Raw genomic sequence first — 22,936 nt, 5'->3', positions numbered from 1 at the left:
TCGAACGTGGTTCGCGGTAGGCCCTCAGATATACCATAGACTAACTAGACGGAACATGAATCTAGTGTTTTAACTGGATCAGGCATGAGGGGTGGGGGAAATGACCGAACGGGATAGTCTTATGCATCTTTCAGTAGGAGTAGCAGCGAAAGCGCTATTATTATTTGTCTTTGTCCATGAATCTAGTATAACTGGATTGGGCATGAGTGGTGGCGATAACTGACAGAAAGGGATAGTCTTATGTATCTTTCAGTAGAAGTAGCAGCGAAAGCGCTATTATTGTTTGTCCTTGTCACAGTCTCACATTTTTCTTTATTCCCCACCATAAATTATTATGGATGATTGGTCGAATCTATTTGTTGCCCACCATAACAAATAAATTAAACCAATCATAGCGTCGCAATGCGACTCCACACTCGCGTTCGCGGCTTCGCGCCGCGATTCGCGCACGAGTATGGAGGGGGCTTTACCATAAATTAAAGCTGGTCAAGCAAATCTTGTCAGTATAAAAAGGCGCGAAATTCAAATTTTCTATGGGACGATATCCCTTCGCGCCTACATTTTTCAAATTTGCCGCCTTTTTCTTCAACTGACAAGATCTGCTTGACCAAGTTGAGTATGGATTACGGTGGGCAACAAATAAATTCGACCAATCATAGTGTCGCATTGCCTATGTTTTGTCCCTCAAGGACGCACGCGTATACCACATCTATTAGGATCCTACCATCTATGTTTTGTACAGGAACGGAAATTGAAAGTTTGTCACTTTTGAACCTTAATACCATTAGCGTAGTGGTTATATTCTCTTTAGAAGACAGGTGTTTCTGTGTCAAATTGCAGTTGACTTTGGCTTTATCGCAACATACGGCAACATAGAAATCGGAGTGTTCGTGCGATAGGAATAATGAAACATAATTAGCAAATATTAATATAATTTTAACATCTAGACTAGAAAAACGTAACTAATGTTTCTCTAAAGCTTTAACCAGCAGCTCGTTGATGTGCGTGATCAAGTTTCTTGGGTCCATAACGAGGCCAGCAGTGACCATGGCATTAGAGAATAACTGATTAGCTACCATCTCAGCTAGCTCCTTATCAGTTGAAAGAAGCTTGTGCAACTTCTCGATTATAGGATGCCTGTAAAATAAATATAGATGGTCAACCAAACCTTGTCAGTAAAAAAAGGCGCGAAATTCAAATTTTCTATGGGACGATATCCCTTCGCGCCTACATTTTTCAAATTTGCCGCCTTTTTCTACTGACAAGATTTGGTTGACCCAGTATACTTACATTATTGTAAAATGTTTTACTTTTAAATACAGTAACATATTGCAGTAAATATAATTTTACTCATGGGCGTAGGCAGGTACAGGCTGGGCAGCTCAAATATTATTATCATGCCGCGATCAGAAAGGGATTAGAAATAACAGATTTCCATACACTTACGTCAAAATCAATATGGATTGACAGCTATCTCAATCCCTTTCTAATCGCGATTCAGTAATACATACAATGCATGCTCCTCTGTAAAAATATCAGCTATTCATGTAGAACTTACTTAGCATTAATTTCAAGTTGGGGCCTCAGCAAAGCGTATCTGTTTTCTTCACTTAGGCTCTGCGCTTGGGTCCTGATGAAATGCCGAGCCGCCGCCATTTCTTGTACGATGATCACGCATGGATGCGAATCCAGTTTTTGTGTAGTTCTAACGTCGAACACTTTCCCATCTAATTTGGACTTTAGGAATTTGATAAGCTCATCGACTTGTGGTTGCTGGAGCCCTTGGGATCCTAGGGACGAAAAATAATTAGGTATCTATTTCGAAAGCAGTCAGTACACACACACAGTGATACAAATACCACTGTGTGTATCAGGGATGTTGCGAATATCCGCATCCGCATCCGCAACCGCGGAACTTCCGCATTATTTTCAACATCCGCATCCGCATAATATCGATGCGGATTTAATGCGGATGCGGATGTGGAACAGGTCGGTACAGGAACGTCTTAGCATCGGCGTAAGTGCTAGGTAATTTAGTCATTAACCAAAAAACCTATTAGAAATGAGCAGTCAAGCGTGAGTGGGACTTAATGTACGGAACCCTTGGAAGTACTTGGAACACGAGTCCGACTCGCACTTGGCCGGTTTTTTGAAATAAAAATTACTAAAATGTAATATATGACGTTTTTTATGGTACTATCTTGACATCCGCATCCGCATCCGCATCCGCGGATGTGAGCCTTTAAAAATCCGCATCCGCATCCGCGGATGTCAAAAAATCGGCATCCGCAACATCCCTGGTGTGTATGTTTCTATTAAAAGGTTACAAACGAGAAAGTTTCATGGCCGGTTTACATTCGCGGCTCGTGGCTCGCCTCGAGCTAATGATTACACTCGCCGCGTAGCTCGGCTCGTAAGCTCGTCGAGCTAATCAATTTTAAACACTAACGGCACGGTACAAGGTTTGTATCCAAATGACAAGCCGATATTGTCAATGTAATTTCAGCATTACATTGACAATATATAAGGGTGGTATTCCACCCGTCCAATGTGCATTGCATCTCACTCTCTTAGTGGGCCCCTTTAAGGACACAGCTATAAGTTAGAGCGAGAAAGAGATATTTTGACATTTTTGACCGCACCAAGGTCGCGGTCCGGTGCGGTAGTCTGTTACGGCTTTTATATTTAGAACTGGTATTATAATAGTAACACACTATCCACCGCACCCATAAGCCCCTCACCGCACCGCGACCTTGTTGCGTCACACCCATAAGAGCGAGAAAGAGATATCTTTTTCTCGCTCTCACTTATGGGTGCGACCCACCAAGGTCGCGGTGCGGTGCGATAGTGTGAAACCACTTAGTGAGCGTAAATACCTATGACGGAGTCTTGCTTGGTGTCTGGCTCGGTCTGCATGTCGCTCTCGACGGACACGAGCTGCCGCCCGCCGAACTCCTTCAGCTCCAGCAACACCAACTCATCGTATGTATCGTAGCAGAAAAGTACTTCGATGTCACGTTTCTTTTAACAGTGAGCGTAAATACCTATGACGGAGTCTTGCTTGGTGTCTGGCTCGGTCTGCATGTCGCTCTCCACGGACACGAGCTGCCGCCCGCCGAACTCCTTTAGCTCCAGCAACACCAACTCATCGTATGTATCGTAACAGAAAAGCACTTCGATGTCACGCTTCTTCAGAGATTCGAAGTATGGCGATGATTCCGCCAACTCACGACTGTAACGTTATGTACACGCTTAGGTATTTAGTTGTACAGAAATCTTATTGATTTCTACCAAAATTAAAAAATGAAACGTGTGAAATCACTCAGGTGTGTTCAGATACTGTCGTCGTAATAATTTTTTTGCCTTTTGTATAAGGAGTAAGGTGCATAAAGCTTTGGATTCCTCCGAAAACGGTGCCGTCATATGACGGCCGTCATATAGCGGCCGCAAAAGACGGCCGTCTTTACGGTGGCGACATGTGGAAAGTACCACGGCGTCATAACACACCGTCATCCACCAAGGTCAAAGCGGCAAATTTGAAAAATGTAGGCGCGATGAAACAACGTCCCATAGAAATATTGAATTTCGCGCCTTTTCCTACTGACATGATTTGCTTGATCATCTATAATTTACTTGGAGGATGAAATATCACCAGAAGAGGAAAATAATCGTAGCACAGAATCATTTATTCAAATCTCGTGTCATTTATTCAAAATGGCGTCACCGCTATCTAATAAAACGTTCACGAAACTATCGACACCGTCATGACGGCCGTCATCTTACGTTACGTTGACAATCAACGTAACGTAACGCCGTCTAGGAAACCGCGCCATCTTGTTTACATAGACAACGTTCTAGTGACGTCAGTCAACGCTATATAGCGGCCGTAATATGACGGCACCGTTTTCGGAGGAATCCAAAGCTTAAGTGTAAAACTGTAAACATATCTGACGTCGACTATACGAGGGACATGTTAAAGTCGTAACACATTACCGCACCGTTCAAGGTAGCAGTGCACCGCACCGATAAGTGAGAGCGAGAAAAAGATATCTCTTTGTCGCTCTCACTTATGGGTGCGGCGCTCCAAGGTGTTACGGATGTTACAGTTGTACACGTCCCAGGAATAGGTAGAATGATGTTCTATCTATACAAAGAAGCTGGCAAGAGTTCGCTGAAAGTGACCTTTGTGAGCCAATTGACTAAAATAGTTTCATGATATCCAAGTCTGTATGATGTATTTTCAGAAAATGTTTATCGGATTGTTGTGTATTTACCTAGGAGCGGCTAAATAGTAGATAGTTCTAGATTCATTCTTCTGACGTGCGTTATATTCTGTCATTGATGTTCTGATTCCCTTCTCTAGCTTGGACGATTCAAATCGAAGCAGCTTTGCTACTTCTTCCTATAAAAATAAAATTTAAGCATTATAACTATGTAATCACAAGGTGGTTATAGTTCATGCTCCATAATAGCTGACAGTGGCAATGCTTTGTTTGATAAAAGGATTTATAGTGAAAGCAGTGGGGTAACACTTCTCCTTTCGGGCATTCTCGGCTCCGTTCGGCTCAGTATTGCTCCGAGCATTATTAGGGTTGACACAACTTGACCTCCGTTTGCGTGCACGACCACAGATAATGACTTGAATTTCGACAACCCTAAATAGCCGAAACATTAGAAAGGGACCGCACGATTCGTCCCTGAATCGCTGTCAAACTTCGGTTTTGTAGGAAGTGTCCCTTCTGTACGATAGTACTATTATTTATTCTGTGGAGAAAGTAAAGTAGGTACCTATCAGTGGCGGCGCATACATAAAAGTCAATTCCCACCGGCATGCCTGTTTTTGGACTAGCGATGTGACGAGTCCACTTTTTTTTAATTCGAATCATTCGAATGATTCGGCCGTTGATTCGAATTCAAAATCGAGTTGACTGGACGATTCGCGTGGTTCGCGACAAGGTCACAGGCACAGGCGCGGAGCGAGTTGAGACGGCGAGTTACACGGCAGTTGTTGTAAAAAGAACCTTCAGGGTACGGAATTAAGGTTTATTTTTGAATGGCCATACTAGCAGTGAACTCGAGTTGGGATACTTTATACTTGGGATGGCGAATCAAGCGGCAGTTGTTGTAAAAAGAACCTTCGGGTCACGGAATTAAGGTTTATTTTTGAATGGTCATAGTACCAACTCGAGTTGAGACGGCGAATCGAGCGGCAGTTGCTGTAAAAAGAGCCTTCGGGCTACGGTATTAAGGTTTATTTTTGAATGGCCTTAGTAGCAGTGTGATAGCGTTGACTCGGCTCGGCGAGTTGACGAATTGGCGATTCATTCGCCGAGTTAGCTAGCGGTCGAGTTGATTCGAATTGCCAATAGTCTTGATTCGAATTAACTCATCTGTAGGCTGATTCGAATTATTCGAATCAGATAACTCGACTCGCCCATCGCTATTTTGGACGTTTAAGCAGAGCTGTAAAGGAAATATGTAAGCCAAATTAGCCCCGGCTTGCCTATGGATATGTTTGACGCGCCGCCACTGGTACCTATCTAAAAAGTTCCACTATGGCGGCCTAAAAATACACAGTCTTACAAGGTTGTAGTATCTAATTTAAGCATATTATGAACTTACCTTCTCAATCGAACTCTGACTAGTAACAATTCCTTCCTTTAGGAATATAGCATAATCTTTGTAAAACGCATCATACCCCACCGGATCCTTTTGGGCACTATCACACATGAATTTAAGGAACCTGTTTGCCAGGACTGTTCGTAGTTTGCTGAAAAATAAATATTTTTTCATAATATTATACAATTATGTGAATTATTTATTAATGACAAAACTTTAATTCTTTTTCTTTTTGAAGGGATCTTTTATTTATAATTTCCTTCTGGTTTTCGAATGAACCATTTAGTCTGTTCTGCTTTGCTCTAAGGTTGCCAAGTGGAGAATGCCTTATTACTAATTTATGTTGTACTATATTAAGTAGGTATGCCATTTTTTTAGTCTATATGTACCTACTAGAGAACTATTTTAAGGCACTTACACAATCAAACTGCTGTTTTGAAGTAATTCTCTACTTAAATTTAAAGGAATGTCTTCTGAATCCACCACACCTAAAACGAAAATCATCATTAATATTTCTCTTAAAAAACATGAATACATAAATCTTAGAAATATGCCTTAAGATTTACACTACCTTTAACAAACCTCATCCACTTGGGTAATATATTTTCCGCTTTGTTTTTAATCAAAATTTTTCTGCAATACAAAGCTACACCAACATCCGAGTCTCGGGACAGTTCAAAAAGACCCGGTTTGCCTTCCGGAACATAAAGAATGGACCGTATGCTGACCGGTACATCAGTCTTGTAGTGGAGGGTGAAACGCGGTTTGTCATATGTGTTGCCAATAAATCTGTAGAACTCTATATGTTGCTCCTGTGTCACTTCCTTAGGCTCCATTAACCAAAGAGGCTGCAAAATTACAAAGTCAAATATACTAACAAAAACAAATGAAACTATTAGGTTGCCTGAGCTCTAAGCGATTGAACTAATAGCATGTACCTACTTCCTATTAAATATTTGTGAATAATACAAACCTTAATAGAATTGACTTGTTCATTGTTCAATAAAATAGGGCTGCTGATAAAATTACTGTATTTTTTGATGATGCCTGCAAAAAGAAAATTTGGTCATGACGTGATATTATGAGGCACGGAGTCTTGAACTATTGAAATTAAAATCAAAGATACACCACATAAATCTTATATGCGTGTGAGTGTGATACTTACCCTTAACTGTATCATTATCCGAAAATTCTCTGCAATCTGTCTTTAGATAGACTACAATCTTAGTTCCAATTGGAACACCATCAGCTTCTTGAATCTCATACATCCCAGAGCTGAAATTATGTAAGAACATCCTGATGACTGACATGACCAAGTAACCAGATTGAAGGACACTATTCTAGTTTAGCTGGATCAAACTTTTCATCCCACAGAAATACAAAAAGGCACTATAATTTTCAATTTTTTGTCTGGGATCTTTGAATCCGTATACCATGTATGGAACATGTGCATATAAATGGTCTACCAGTAGAGAAGGCCATTGCTTATGAAGCCCAGATCTTCCAAAAATATAGTGATAAATAATGTAATATTAACACCATACATAACATCATCATCATTATTAAGACTTGGTTAAACTACTTCGTTAAAACAAAATATATATGTGTCTAAATATATAACCATATTATGTTCTAGGGATTTGATGTCGATAAATAGCCAGGCCGCCTCAGCCGAGGCACGCCTACACTGTCTGTTTTGTGCGTGAGGAAATTGCCTTGCGCGTATGCCCGCTATGTGGACCTGGCTATTAATATGTCGATTTGTGCCCCGAGTTAGCACACAGATTACAGACCAAACTTACCCATCAGAACTCCATTTGAATCCTGGTGAACCTGCAATGCTGCTTCTAGTGAACACTTCAATTTTGTCAGCAACCATGAATGCAGAGTAGAAGCCAACTCCAAACTGGCCAATAATAGAACTAGCTTGTTCAGCCCCTTGCTTCTTGATTTCCTCAATGAAGGATTTGGAGCCAGAGCGGGCTATAGTACCCAAATTCTGTGTGAGCTCTTCTTTGGTCATTCCAATACCTGAATCCTAATAATAGAAAAGTAAGGTGTTTTGTGATATTACGTAAATCTCACATCAGTTTTGTAAGACTTTATTTTAAAGGACATTGCAGTTTGTCAATTAATTATTCATTTTCACTTTATTTTATTGCAGACAATAATTGAGGTGTTAATCCAGTTATAAATCAACAATTTCAATTAAATACATTGTGTTAAGTTACTGAGGCTAAAGATCAATTGAATAGATTCATAGTTGACTATGAAAATGATTCTTTTTATATTTTGTCACTTAAATATTGGAAGAGTGATATAGAGACCTTTAAATTTAACATATTCAGTGCCGAAAACCCGACTATCGGGTATTTTATGATTTTGTTCCCAGCCAGATGACCTACTACAGCTTCATATGACAAAATTGTTGTGGCTTGGTGTGGATGTCTTGTTTGGCAGGGTCACAATACTGGCAATCAATGTGTTAATTTAAATTATTAATTACTAGGTAATTTGTCCTGACCTGGAAAGTGATGGTCCTATTCTGCTTGTCTGTGGTGAGTTTGATTTCGAGCGGCCTGTCAACATGTTCCAATTGCTTTGACTCTGGCGCAGCGCTGACCGTCAAGTATCTAAATTTTTCCAATGCATCACTTGCATTTGAAATGAGTTCTCTAATAAATACCTATAAAAAATAATTTAAAATGATCATTATCTGTTACAAAAAGACATAATTAACAGTGCAGGCAGCATATCGGCCTGTTATGTCATCTTACATAGATAGTTACATAGCTAGTCAGCTAGTGGAGAATATCGCAGTTAGTGATAGATTTAGTATCAATAAATAACAGACACTAAAACTGTGTAACACTGTAACTTACTTCTTTATCAGAATAAAGTGATCTGGCGACAATATCCAAAAGCATTCGTGTTTCCGCTTGGAATTCTTTCTTTTCTGAAGATCCTTTCAATACTTCTTTTTCAGTTTTGCTTTCTGTTGCTGTGCTGTATGGTCTTTGCGAATATGGCCGAACGAAATAAGAATCTGAGAATAAGATAAGTATAGTTTTTTACTGTGCTGTTACTGACAAAACTTGTTTGCCAGAGTATATTTATATATCTTAATTATAATTTTATTATCCTTGTCGTCATAAAACATACCGTTTTGTGTTTTAACAGATATGACCCTTGCCGCGAAATGTTTTGTATTGTTTGCAGACTGTAGAAGAAATTTTCGTGCACATAATGTTGAGGATCCGAGTCTAGCCCGCAAAGCTGACATATTTATTTAATTAGTATTCGCCAAATTAACTTTAATAACCTAAATTTTCACAACTCCGCAATTGTTTTAAAAATGAGCGAATGAACTGAACGAAAGAATGAGAGAATGAAATTACTTTCTGTCATGTGTCAATGTCAACATTAGGGACGTATGGTCCTAGTCGGTTAAGCTATACGGCAGAATTCATATTATTCGGTTATGAGTCGGAAAAAATTACGATTAGGTGAAACACATATCAATAATAGAAATAAACACCTAATATTAACATAAGCTTAATATTTTAATAGCCACATAACACAAAGAGAGAGAGAGAGAGAGAACGAATTAGAAATGAATGAGATGATATGCGGGAGAACTATTAAGGTTATGGACATATAATAGTTTCGCAAATTGCGGGCGTTTTTTTCTGTCACTCTAATTACGCCTTCATTGGAGTAAAAGAGAAAGATCCCCGCAATTTTCGAAATTCGGTTTTTGCGGTAGCCCCTCTGGTCGTCGTGGAAAACGTTGGTAGAGGTTTTTTCAGTTAATATGCTAATATGAGAATTATTCTCACTTTAAAATGTGCAAAGTTTTATTAAGGTGCAAAAAAGTTAGTTCCGCATATCATCTGTTGCTGTGCTGTGTTGTCTTTACTGACCAATCGACCAACTCTTCGATTAGTCGGTGATTCTAGTCAGTCAAATCCATCCATGGACTGCATGGACATCACTAATTCACTAAACATTCACTAAAATGTGTCAAAAGAAAAGTGTTTAAGTAAGTGATAAAAAATATACTAAATAAATAATGTTTGATAAATGTGTAATTATAAATACAGTTTTACTCTCGCAAATATTATTATATAATGACGCAGAGTGAGATTTTTTTTGTGTTATTTTGATAGTGGACTGTGTATTATTTTAGTGTCGAATTATACGGAGTTTTAACATGAAACTCAAACAAATTGAATGAACTATGAATGCAATGGAATGTAATTTCAAAAATGGCTTCTCCAAGCGTCAGTTCAATTGGTTCAGTTCAATAATTTCAGTTCAGTTGATGTTTGGCAAAAGGTTCGTTGAAGCGGACGCAAACACTGTTGAATCTCTAAAAATTGTGAAATTCTGGTGTTTTCAATATATTTTTGGACTAAATATAAAATATAGACTTATTTAAAGTTCGCTAATGAATTCATGATAATTGTTGGCGGTTATAAACTCGATTATAGCATAAAACTGTGATTAGGATGACTTCGTAAATTGTTTCAAAACATTCTATCATTTTGACATGTTTCTCTATTGTGTTATGTGCAATAACGTTTAAAACGAGTGCAACAAGTGAACCTCTCGATTTTATATCGTTGGAATTCTGAAAATCTAGAAAGGTGGAAGTGCTTTTGGATTGTTTGTGTCATCATGAAAGACGTGTTCAGGGATTTAAGGACGAACTATAGTTACTTTTTGATAGTGTTAGCGCATTTGCGTTGTAGTACCTGAGCGTTGAACAAGAAGGAGGAAGGTGCGGGCGGTGAGAATGAAGCAGAGGTGAAGTAAGAGCCGCCATCACCGTGGAGCACCTGGTGGGCGGCGGCGGCGCCGGCGGGCTGCTGCCCGGCGCCTCGCCCCAGCACCCGCCCAACATGCTCCAGCCCATGGAGGATATGATCCTGCCACCCAAGCGCCAAGCTGTAGTGGATAGGTTGAGGTATGTATGATGAACTTACTCGTTGAAGCATGTGTGCATGTGACAAATTCCCCTATGCTGTTACCTAGTTTTATCTGATAAGAGTAATAACTTTGATATAATCTAGGGACTCCAATAAATTACTTCTCCTAGGTTTTGTGAGTGTAAGGGAGATAATATTTGATCAAATCTATAGCATAATATTAAGAGGAAAGGAAATAACCATTTCTCCAATACTAACATTGTCCCCATTTTCCTCTCTGGATATTGACATTATACAATATTAACCATTTAACCTTTTGTGTGACTTTTTTAGATTTTTGATTATTTTAAGAATTAGGACCCAAAAACAAATTTAATAGAAATATTGGAAATAACAAAATATAATCTAATAAACTATGCCACTTATGGACGTAGTTATGCGAAAACGTTCCAACCCACAGCGACCCCATTTTGAGATAAACGCAGTTTTGTGTTTTAGCGGTACACTTTTTCCCTGTAATTATTTCAGGCAAATACTATTGGTTTTACTGTGGAATGCCAAACTGGTTATTGAATGATATGCATATTTTTTGTAAATACATAATACAAGGGGCATATAAATAGGTAAAACGAGTTTGAAACGTTTTTGCTAAATTTAATTTTGTATGAACCTTGTTAAATAGCAATTATGCATGAACGTTCCAAAACGAATTTATGTGTATTATTTATTTTTATAAATATATCTAAAATAAATTTAATATGTAAAATAATAAATAACAATGAGGAACATACAAAAACAACAAAAATTGTACAAACTTGAAAATGTATTACAAAAAAAATTGGACGTGATATTTTGAGCTTAGAACCTATGTCAAAAATTTGCTGATATGGTTCCAAAAGTTATCAAAAACTTATATTAAACATTCAATCATCATCGTATTCTATAATCTCGAAGTCCGGAACTCCACCAAACCCATCAACATCATCAGTAGCTTCTTCAGAACTTTGAAGCGTTCTATAAAATTGAAGGCAATCCTCAAGTATGTAGTGGTACATGGATTGTAAGTCCACTAATTTCGCTGGAGCAATCGGTTTGCCATTAGGCCACAATAAACAAAAAGCGGCCAAGTGCGAGTCGGACTCGCCCATGAAGGGGGTATTTAGACGATTTATGACGTATTAAAAAAAAACTACTTACTAGATCTCGTTCAAACCAATTTTCGGTGGAAGTTTACACGGTAATGTACATCATATATTTTTTTTAGTTTTATCATTCTGTTATTTTAGAAGTTACAGGGGGGGGACACACATTTTACCATTTTGGAAGTGTCTCTCGCGCAAACTATTCAGTTTAGAAAAAAATGATATTAGAAACCTTAATATCATTTTTGAAGACCTATCCATAGATACCCCACACGTATAGGTTTGATGAAAAAAAAATTTTTGAGTTTCAGTTCTAAGTATAGGGAACCCCAAAAATTTATTGTTTTTTTTCTATTTTTGTGTGAAAATCTTAATGCGGTTCACAGAATACATCTACTTACCAAGTTTCAACAGTATAGTTCTTATAGTTTCGGAGAAAAGTGACTGTGACATACACGGACAGACGGACAGACAGACAGACAGACAGACAGACATGACGAATCTATAAGGGTTCCGTTTTTTGCCATTTGGCTACGGAACAATTTTGCACACCGGCGAATTTCCTCAAGATTTCTGTCACTCTAATATTATCCTTCTCCATAAAAAAGGCGACAAATCCGACATCGGAAACTATAGACCAATTAGTTTAATTTCACACATTTATAAATTATTTATCAAAGTCATCGAAAACCGCATCGCCTCACTGTTGGATAAACACCAACCCCCAGAACAAGCACAATACAATATTAACCCTAATTATTATTAATATTATTCCGACCCAGCTTCTCGACAACTGACCACCTGCAAACCGTCAATCAAATAATAGAGAAGTCCGATGAGTTCAAAATACCACTCTACCTTGCATTTGTGGATACATTAAGGCGTTTGACAGTGTTAAACACTCTGCCGTATTTTCTGCTATGCGTGAACAACAAATCGACAACACTTATGTTGAGCTTATTGAGACCATATACCGCAATAGTACTGCAAGTATCAAACTGCATGTTCCCGGCCCTAAATTCCGCATCCAAAAAGGAGTCAAACAAGGTGATCCGCTATCTCCAAAGTTATTTACCTCTTGCCTACAGGAAATCTTCCAGAAGCTGGCGACCAAGTGGGAAACAATGGGCATTGACGTCGGCGAAAAAAGGTTGACAAACCTACGTTTCGCCGACGACATTGTGCTATTCTCCCACACTGCACCCCATCTACAGAAAATGCTACAAGATCTTAGCACGGCAAGTCTTGAAGTCGGAAATGAACAGGTTGAAAACCTAGTTAATGACCAATGGCGCGAAACATGGGGTCAAGGTAGATGGGCAGGATATACAATACGTTGACGAATACATCTATCTGGGCCAGATAGCATCGTTCGATAACAGGCAGTCCAAGGAAATCGATCGACGCATCGAAAACGCCTGGAAGAGCTTCTGGTCCATGAAGTCGTTAATGGAGGGCAACCTTCCACTAGCACTAAAACGCAAACTCGTCGACATGTGTATTCTGCCTATCCTAACCTATGGCGCCCAAACTTGGTCATTAACAGAAGCCCAAAAGTCCCGACTCAAGATTTGCCAGCGAGCAATGGAGCGCAGTATACTCGGAGTCCGTAGAACCGATCGGATAAAGAACACAGAGCTGCGCTCCAAAACTGGTATCGCAGATGTGGGTGTGAAGGCCGCCAAGCTCAAGTGGGATTGGGCGGGACATATCTGTCGGATGCACCCGGACAGATGGGCCAAAATAGCGACCGACTGGGCACCACAGATCACCCGAGGCAGAGGCAGACCAAAAATGAGATGGCGAAACGACCTGGACTCATTCTGTGGCGACTGGCGGGAACATGCACAAAGCCGTGACGAGTGGCGAAAGACAGGGGAGGCCTTTGCCCAGCAGTGGGACACAATATAGGCTATTAAAAAAATATATATATATATTTTGGTAAAAAAAAAATTTTTCTCTCGAACATATTTAATAGCAAAAATGGATCAAGTATATGTGGATCGTTTATAGCAAAAAATTGGAAAATAATATATTATAATAAAACGTTCCACTTTATTTAGAACAGTCTTCGCAGCTTAAAAAAACAGTATGGATTAATCTAAAAGGTTTCAAATTACATGGAACATTTTTGCAGAAATAAAAAATGTATAAAGATTTTGCAAAAACGTTCCAACCCACATGGATCATTTAAGAAACAATTAAATGTGCGTTTTATGAATTTAGTATAATGTTCCAAGACAAGTGGAACATTATAACGATATGTTATTCTATTAAGAGTTTTTAACAATATGTTTCAGTATGCATGTAATGTTTTTACTTTATTTTGAGTACACGTCCTTGGCATAATGGTGGGTTGGAACATTTGGGTCAAATTTTATTGATGAAACTAACCTAAAAATACTAGCATCTTTGTGTGCACATGATGTAATATGTCAAAAATAGTACCCTGGTTATGGTAACTCATTTTCGAGTGACTTGTGGGTTGGAACGTTTTCGCGTAACTACGTCCAGTTGTAAATCAAATTGTGTCAAAATATTTTCAATAATGTTAATTTAATATGCAGAGAAGACTGAGGACTATGAATAGACAGGCGAATCCACTTTTGCCTTAAACATAATTTTATCCGGTCTGTTGCAATTTTTTTATATTTCATTTCATTTATTTATTTCTATATTTACAGTGTAACACCAAAACGCTTATGTTCTAATATAATATTTGATAAAATAAAATGAAGGGGTTTGTGTTATAATTTTATTGCTCTATTCTCACAATCACAGAACATATTAAAGAGGTTAGAATGGCTATCGCGCGCAGTTAGTATCGGAACCGGTGTCGCCGCTCGTTCCTCTCCACCTTTACTAACACTCGCGCAACGGTAGTAAAAACTTGTGTGCGTGGTGAATGAATACGCCTCCTTTAGACAGATTTGATGTCTAGCTTCTTAATCTGAAGGTTATTGTGGCGCAAAAAGGCATGTTTACTTCGTTTTTCGGTCAGCGCGGGCGAGTAGCATGCGAGCGTTTGCTCAAAACCGGCGGCGATACCCTGCTCGCATCGCCATTCTAACTTGTTCTGTGCTCACAATCAAGTGCAGGTTGACTATACTATACAGGCTGTGATTCTTGCTTAGCTTAGCTCTTCATACCTAGAGCTATTTTCTGCTTAGGGTTGTGACAATGCTTACAACAATTTGCATTAATTTGGCTTAGAATACTGTCATGCTGTCATATGATGTCATCATAATTATTTCAGAGCATTACTTGTGGGTGGAGTTATCACTATGATCATGGTATTCATGGTTCTTCTGTAAGTTTTTATAACATTATGCCCTATTTTGAGGTGGACAGGACAATGCTAAAATAAAATCATAGCACTAGCATTGCCCAATGTTTAAGTCTACAGACAAGACAACATAGTGTAAACGAATTGTAATTTAAATATATGGAATTTATGGAGTAGCGACAGGCACGCCTAGGAGGCTATTTCGTTCCTGCATTGAATTTCGTTTATCATTCGATTATTATAGCTTTGATGTGTGGTATTTGTAACGACAGAGATGGTAGGTAGATGTAGCTAAACTAGCTGAGAAAACTGCCAACCTCGTTTAAAGAGAGTAAAGCTTTAAACACGATTGATGTGTCTTCCGCACAGAAAAGGTAGGTAGGGTAGGCATTTATATCCCGTTTTTACATTTTATCTGGAACAATATTTTTTCTGCCTCAACTACCTCTCTACCCTGCCTACCCCTTCGGGAAATAGGCGTGATTATATGTATACAGTATGTAATTTTTTTTTAAGAATTTAAATTTGTATCTACATAGGACTCTAGAGACTTTGACATTGTTGGTAGGTACAATTCGGAAAATGGTGTAGGTATAGATATAGAGTAACCGGGCGCACCTGCCAAACCTACCGTAAGCGGGCACACTTGTCACGACATTGACCGTTGCTCTGGCGCTATTGCTTTTACCCGTTCCGTACTGTACGCCACTCTAACGGCGGTTTATGTAACTTACCCATTGAAATGAGAACCATTGTTGTATGGTCGTTGCGCAACCTTTAGTAACAATATAAATTAAAATCATTAACTCCTTGGATACGAGTATAACTTCGTTTGAATTATTTGCACACCTTTTTTTACAATTATGGCCTGGATTAGAGTCCTTTGCAAACCGATATACCGAATATTGCAGGGGCGTACGGCGGCCTGGCACAAAAACCGCCTATAGTTGTTAATTTTATGCAAAACCACAGAATAAGTAATAGTATGGCAAAATTGACTGCAAAATTCGACCTTCGCCGAGACTCCCGCCGCCCCGGGCCAAGGTCCCTTTTGCCTTAGGGCGATTGTGCACTACAATGAATTTTACTGTCCGGCAGTCCGAGTTTTTACGGTCCGATATGGCACGCCATTAAATTTATATAGTAGCTTGTGCACTAGACGTAATTTTACCGTCGGACATTTTACTTTTCCCCATTCCGGACAGTTTTTTTCCGGACCGAGATAACAGCCATGAAAAACGTGTTTATGCTTGTGCACTGCGTCTGGAATTAGTATAATTCATGACTTGGCCGAGCGGGGGCGGGCCTCTCTTTTAGTAAAAAGACGGACAAGTGCACAAGCCAATCATCCGTTTTTTTCATGACACTGCGCCGCACATGCGAGTAAAAAGACGGACAAGTGCACAAGCCAATCATCCGTTTTTTTTCATGCCATATCGGACCATGAAAACTCGGACTGCCGGACAGTAAAATTCATTGTAGTGCACAATCGCCCTTAGGGTATAGGTATACGCTCCTAAAAGCGATACTGCTATAATGGCGATAGAATTCCATATTTTTTGTATTTATTACAACTTGACTTTCGGCTTTGCCCCTCAAGAAAAGCCATTTTAACTAAGCGTAGGTCTCATCCTGGTTTTAGCTTTGGAACTCAAATAGGGTTCTTCTAGATTTTATTGTGAAGTAAAATACAAAAACATACCTATGCACGGAACGTTACGCGACTTGATCTGACCATCTCTAGTATAATTTGAACTGTAAAATCCCACGTAATCAATGTCGGGTGCTGTATGCTGGTTCCGCTCCCCACTCACATACCCTACACCTACAGTGATGCTCTTGAGAAATCCTTTATAATTCTACATGCCCGATCAGGGTTTGTCAAACATTTTAACCCAAATAACTGCGAACCACATGACGAATAAAAAACACCATTCTGTATTTAAGAAAGTTCATCATCTTCCTCGCGTTGTCCCGGCATTTTGCCACGGCTCATGGGAGCCTGGGGTCCGCTTGGCAACTAATCCCAGTAATTGGCGTGGGCACTAGTTTTTACGAAAGCGACTGCCATCTGACCTTCCAACCCAGAGGGTAAACTAGGCCCCCATTGGGATTAGTCCGGTTTTCACGATGTTTTCCTTCACCGAAAAGCGACTGGTACATATCAAATGATATTTCGTACATAAGTTCCGAAAAAGTCATTGGTACGAGCCGGGGTTCGAACCCGCGACCTCCGGATTGCAAGTCGCACGCTCTTACCGCTAGGCCACCAGCGCCACTTTAAGAAAGTTATTTGGTTATAATAGGCACTTGTCGCGAACCGCTTTACGATATGTGGATAATAATCCTAGTCGCTGGACCGAAAATATTCTATCGTATAGGAACAAGCGAATACCTAATTTTCCAGCAACATCGACATAGCTATAGCTATTAGGTAAGTAGAACCCATAGGAATATTCTAGTTACGTAAGTTCCGTGAGTTACGTTACCGATACGATACGGTACAGTCGACATCATAGATAAATGACAGATATATTATGTTTATACTTTTGTAACCTACACCATTGGTGGCGAAATTATAATCCAATACAGGGTTTTTTTTCTGGATGAATATATAATATACATAAGGTCATACTGAGCAATTTTTACTATGCAACCATCCCGCAATTCCGTATAGAACATTTCACAAAGCAATGAATCAATGTGAGTGAGGGCATAGGTAGTGGGTTTCGCACCGAGCGAAATTATGTTGAGTCTCGGTTGCAGCTAACGGTACTCTAAACGGCCATAGGCGGTGCATTAGCGTTCGCCTGGCTCTACATTTCCTATTTGCATTGCGATGCAGTCTTTGAATTTCTTTACATAACACATAAATTACCTACTACGAATGTATGAATTTATGAACATTGTCCGGGTTCGGGTGATAGTTATTATTGACACATAATTATAGTCATCACAGTCACAGTATATCATTCATTTATAAACAAAATAATACAGCCATTTTAGCACAAACATACAAAATAATACAGCCTACAGCACGAGTAGCTCGTATTACAAAATGTGTACGTGTAATACTTATTTAAAATACTGACTCCAGCAACCTCCTAATATATGTAACACGATGTTTATTTCGACCGTGTTTGTGATAAGGCATTTTACGGCGGAGTTGACGACCATATATTGCGTAACTGCTACGTTGGATATCTATGGCTGCATGCACTTGTCGCGTCACCACATCGAAACATGATAATTGATAACGATCTTGATAAAGTCTTGTCCCATAATCCAGTTTGTTCATAACAAAACTTTGAATACATATGTTTTATTTATTTGTTTTTTTATTATAGTTAATATACTGGAAAATATTCTTTAATAGGTTAAACTATACTAATACCCGCCCCCCTCTAACTTGGAGGTGATCACCTAATTTAAGGAAATACAAAGTACTGTGCTTAGCACAGAAGCGCAGCCACATGCTGTATGTTATTGCTTATGCTCTTATTGTTGGACATATAGACATCTTGTTCAAATAATTTTCACTCGTATTCAGAATAGCGTTTTTTGCTATTTCATGATATTATCGCGTTATCGTATAAACGTTATACGTTTTAAGACTTACAGTATACAGGCCAATTTGAGTTTAAGTTATTCGATCTGTTTCCAATATGATGGTGATTTGTCAATAATTGAATGAAGTAGAAATTGAAACTGAATCAATATAATATTGGCCAATATTGATTCACAGTATGTATTTCATAGTTAAAAAATATATGTAGATTATGTAGGTAACTAAATGCAATGTGTACATATGTGGTTTACCTTTTTATTAGCGTCAGTGACATAGTGTAACGGGCGAGTGTTATCGAATGCGTTGTTTGCTAAGCGCGTCAAGCGCGGCCGGCTGGTCAATGAACCAAACAAAAACACAGACGACAAGTTTTTAGAGTTCCGAGGGCCCCCGCGCGTGCCCTACGCTAGCCCGCCTGGAGTGTGAGAGTGACGGGTGTTTTATCTCTTCATTATAACTTCACGAAACAAAATCATACGTCAAAATTAGGTGAGCGGAGCCACTGGCGCGTTCCCGCGTAGATAAAACATTTCATGGGCGGAATCGTTGTTTTATCCAAATAAAACCGGCCAACAATGAATCTCTTTCATATTGTAGGTATCTATAGAATTTTGTTTATCATATTTACACGTCCTATACCATAATTTGAATTAACTGATGAACTATGTCCCTAAATTCGATACGTATACGTAGTACGTACTCAACAGGTGAACTAGTACATTTTTGACCTCTGACACAGAGCGGACACGCCATAGTACGGAATGGGAATGGGAAAAATCTGGGGGCACGGTAGTGCCCCCGCCAAGACGAGCGAAGCGCAAGGGCACTACCAACCTTTTCTCAAAGCGCTTCGTCGTTTATTTAACAAAATTCTCGGGATATGATGTCAGTAGTATAAGTATATAACATATTAAGTTTAATTTGCATAGTTCTTGATTAGATTTTGTTGATAAAAATTAAAAACCCCGATTTCGTCACTTAAATTTAGATGCTAGAGGTCTAAAAATAGATTGACTCCTTGTTATAAATAATAAAATACATATGTCAAGATTTTTAGTAAATCAACCCCCAGCCTTGGAATTAGGGGATGGAAGTAAATAAGGGGTGTAACGAAAAAAAGCTGTAATCTTCAAATGAAAAAATTGATCTAATTGATAAGGATTTTTGGATTTTAGGATTACTAGAATATAAAGCTACTTTTTATTTAAATAATTATCAGTTTTTATTATTATTCTATTTTCTGTAGGAGTGGTAGGCAGCTTTTTCCTAGCGCATTCAGTGACAGCTACTTACGGACCCGTTTTTCATATTTGCCTGCACCATCCCAACACATGCTGGATATGTAAAAGTTTTTTGGCTGCTCTTGATTTGAACCCATTAAGGGCCACCCCACATCTAGCGTCTTTCGAGAGTCGCGTCTGGTCAGCGCTATGGAAAATGACGTTGCGTCGACGTTCGGCCATAGAGTAGTAGACGCCGACGCTCGAAAGACGCTAGATGTGGGGTGGCCCTTACTTTGCTCATCGTCTGTTAAAAAATGTGACTTTTTGTACGAAGGAAATTTTATGCTTTTTGACTTGGCCTAGAAATTAATAACGCAAATTTTCGGTTACTTTAGCTATTTTGTTTATAGTTCGTTTCACTTTAGCCGAATATTTATCCCAATTTTTCACGATAAATATGACGGGCATGCGGGGGCGGGCGCAAATTCTATTAACAATATTTCTGATGGGTCACTTGTTCCTAGAGGTCTGCCGCTTCGAGGCCTCTGTTCAAGAGAAAAATTACTAAATTAGTAGTTGGTTATTATGAAATGCACGAATCTACGAGGTTATTTTAAGTGTATCGAAAGGAAGCATGGACTATGTTGAAAACTTTCTTGCCATTTGGAAAATACCAAATTTCAGCGATCTCTTCTATTCAGTGGTGTAACGTCGCATGGCGTAAAGAATTATTTGCACTAAAATATATACATAATTTAATAATAGGACTTTTAAATGCGATAAAAAAACCGCCGTGATGACGATTACTTAGAATAGTTATTTGTACAACAAGAGATCAAAGTTTGATATTTCTTCGAGTGCTTATTTTGAGTCCCGTGCAAGCGAAAGATTCTATACTAGATTCACGAGCGTAGCGAGTGAATCTAATTTAGAATCTTGAGCGTAGTAAGGGACTCAAAAGCGCACGAGATGTAAATAACTTTGATCTCGTGTAGTTCACAAAACTTTTCACCTCAGCAGTGAGAACATATTAGAGAACCCGAAAAATGTATTCCTTCTTCATCACTTACCTCTATTCACTCATGTTTTCTTAAGATATACCAACAATTAAGTTTTCACCTCATCAGCTCGAACAAGGGTACTTTGCTACTTAAAAACAGTGAGCAAAATCGAATTTTGCTCACTGAGTGAGCAAAATCACATTTTGCTCATTTTGTCTCACTCAGTGAGCAAAATGCGACTTTGCTCACTGTTTTTAAGTAGCAAAGTACCCTTGTTCGAGCTGCTGAGGTGAAAATAAAATTACAACCGTTTGAAATTTACAGTTTTTTTTCGGCACACAGTATGGATTTTCCAATATAAACTTAACTTCATGCTAGATATTTGAAAATTATACAAGTACAAAAACTTCTTGGGATCCTTCTAATATACCGATACTTTTTTTCGAATTTCAACCAAATTTCGTTTCCCAACCAAATTTTACCAACTGCACGTTTGTCAACTCAATCTTTCCCATATAAACATTTCCCACACAAACTTAAAATCCGACAAATGATAATTTCCCAAACTGTTACTTTGCAACTTTTATAAGACCAACTGTTTTTTCCCCAGATGTTTTACATGGCCTATAAATGTTCGCTCAAATTTATATTTGTCAAATAAATCACTGGACAAAATTATTTTATCCAAAAATATATTTACTTAAAAAAATGTTTGTTCAAATAAATGTATTGCAAAACCACTACTTGACAAATTATGTCTATCCAAAACATTATGTTACTAAAAACCGGCCAAGTGCGAGTCGGACTCGCGCACGGAGGGTTCCGCACCATCAACAAAAAATAGAGCAAAACAAGCAAAAAACCGGTCACCCATCCTAGTACTGACCCCGCCCGACGATGCTTAACTTCGGTCAAAAATCACGTTTGTTGTATGGGAGCCCCACTTAAATCTTTATTTTATTTTATTTTGTATTTGTTGTTATAGCGGCAACAGAAATACATCATCTGTGAAAATTTCAACTGTCTAGCTATCACGGTTCGTGAGATACAGTCTGGTGACAGACGGACGGACGGACAGCGGAGTCTTAGTAATAGGGTCCCGTTTTTACCCTTTGGGTACGGAACCCTAAAAATTGTGTTACGTCTAGGTTAGGTAAGTGGGCAAACCAAGCATTGAAAAAAGCGGCCAAGTGCGAGTCGGACTCGCCCATGAAGGGTTCCGTATTTAGGGGATTTTGACGTATTAAAAAAAAACTACTTACTAGATTTCGTTCGAACCAATTTTTGGTGGAAGTTTGCATGGTAATGTACATCATATATTTTTTTTAGTTTTATCATTCTCTTATTTTAGAAGTTACAGGGGGGGGGGGGGACACACATTTTACCACTTATGAAGCGTCTCTCGCGCAAACTATTCAGTTTAGAAAAAAATGATATTAGAAACCTATGGGTTTGATGAAAAAAAAATTTTTGAGTTTCAGTTGTAAGTATGGGGTACCCCCAAAATTTATTGTTTTTTTTTCTATTTTGGAATGAGAATCTTAATGCGGTTCACAGAATACATCTACTTACCAAGTTTCAACAGTATAGTTCTTATAGTTTCGGAAAAAAGTGGCTGTGACATACGGACGGACAGACAGATAGACAGACATGACGAATCCATAAGGGTTCCGTTTTTTGCCATTTGGCTACGGAACCCTAAAAACACTGTTTTTCCGACTTTTATAACCTCGATTCGAGATATCGAAATTACGACTTTGAAAACCACGAAGAACAAAATCACGACTGTGCTCTTTCCGAATACGGATAAGTATTGTCATATGAACGAAAGCATAAGTTCCGAATTAAAAAAAAACCGAAAATATATTTTCCGAATTTGTCTATTCCGAAAAATCATTGACCGCAAAGAAATAAAGTTATTCAGTACTCAGAAATTCGATCTTTTGTAAACTCGGAATAATGAAATTCGTGATTTTCAAAGTAAGACCTGCTAACCAAAATCCGAATCGGAGCACCCCACTATCCACGTGGTCTTGTCTGTCCTACCCCTAGAGTGTATGTAAAAAGCCGGAGGCGCGGAGGGGAAGCAGCCCTCGCCCGCCGTAGCAAAGCGCAGAGCACAACGTGAGCCGTAGCGGCTGTTCGGCGACCAGCCTCAGCCAGCCT

At 38.9% G+C, this 22,936-nt stretch overlaps 2 protein-coding genes across 2 annotated transcripts in view; one reads left to right on the top strand and one right to left on the bottom strand.

Moving 5' to 3' along the window:
- Positions 1–915: 915 nt before the first annotated feature.
- LOC134662463 (heat shock protein 75 kDa, mitochondrial) lies at positions 916–8,976 on the bottom strand. The gene is made up of 13 exons (XM_063518693.1): positions 8,782–8,976; positions 8,502–8,665; positions 8,144–8,305; positions 7,422–7,657; positions 6,785–6,894; positions 6,593–6,666; positions 6,191–6,467; positions 6,038–6,107; positions 5,623–5,770; positions 4,275–4,402; positions 3,045–3,232; positions 1,559–1,790; positions 916–1,137 (listed from the first exon to the last, which is right to left on the bottom strand). The coding sequence occupies exons 1-13, from the start codon at positions 8,900–8,902 to the stop codon at positions 963–965; spliced, it is 2,085 nt and encodes a 694-aa protein (XP_063374763.1). The 5' UTR covers positions 8,903–8,976; the 3' UTR covers positions 916–962.
- Positions 8,977–9,936: 960 nt separating this feature from the next.
- LOC134662462 (neurogenic protein mastermind-like) overlaps positions 9,937–22,936 on the top strand; it is a 41,497-nt gene continuing 28,497 nt past the window's right edge. Inside the window, exon 1 of the mRNA XM_063518692.1 lies at positions 9,937–10,588. Within this exon, the coding sequence (XP_063374762.1) occupies positions 10,524–10,588 (65 nt within the window). The 5' untranslated portion in view covers positions 9,937–10,523. The remainder of the gene's footprint in view (positions 10,589–22,936) is intronic.

This window comes from Cydia amplana, chromosome 3, assembly GCF_948474715.1.
Source record: "Cydia amplana chromosome 3, ilCydAmpl1.1, whole genome shotgun sequence".
In the NCBI taxonomy this organism is placed as follows: Eukaryota; Metazoa; Arthropoda; class Insecta; order Lepidoptera; family Tortricidae; genus Cydia; species Cydia amplana.
Note: the sequence above shows the minus strand (reverse complement) of the source record. Positions and strands in the feature narration are given on the sequence as shown.

Bases quoted from the DNA above. Each gene is read 5' to 3' on its own strand.
- LOC134662463 (XM_063518693.1), bottom strand. From the start codon at position 8,902: ATGTCAGCTTTGCGGGCTAGACTCGGATCCTCAACATTATGTGCACGA. The intron at 6,667-6,784 runs GTAAGTATCACA...TTCTTTTTGCAG, and splicing joins GGATAATGATACAGTTAAGG to GCATCATCAAAAAATACAGT. The intron at 1,138-1,558 runs GTAAGTTCTACA...TTTATTTTACAG, and splicing joins CAACTTGAAATTAATGCTAA to GCATCCTATAATCGAGAAGT.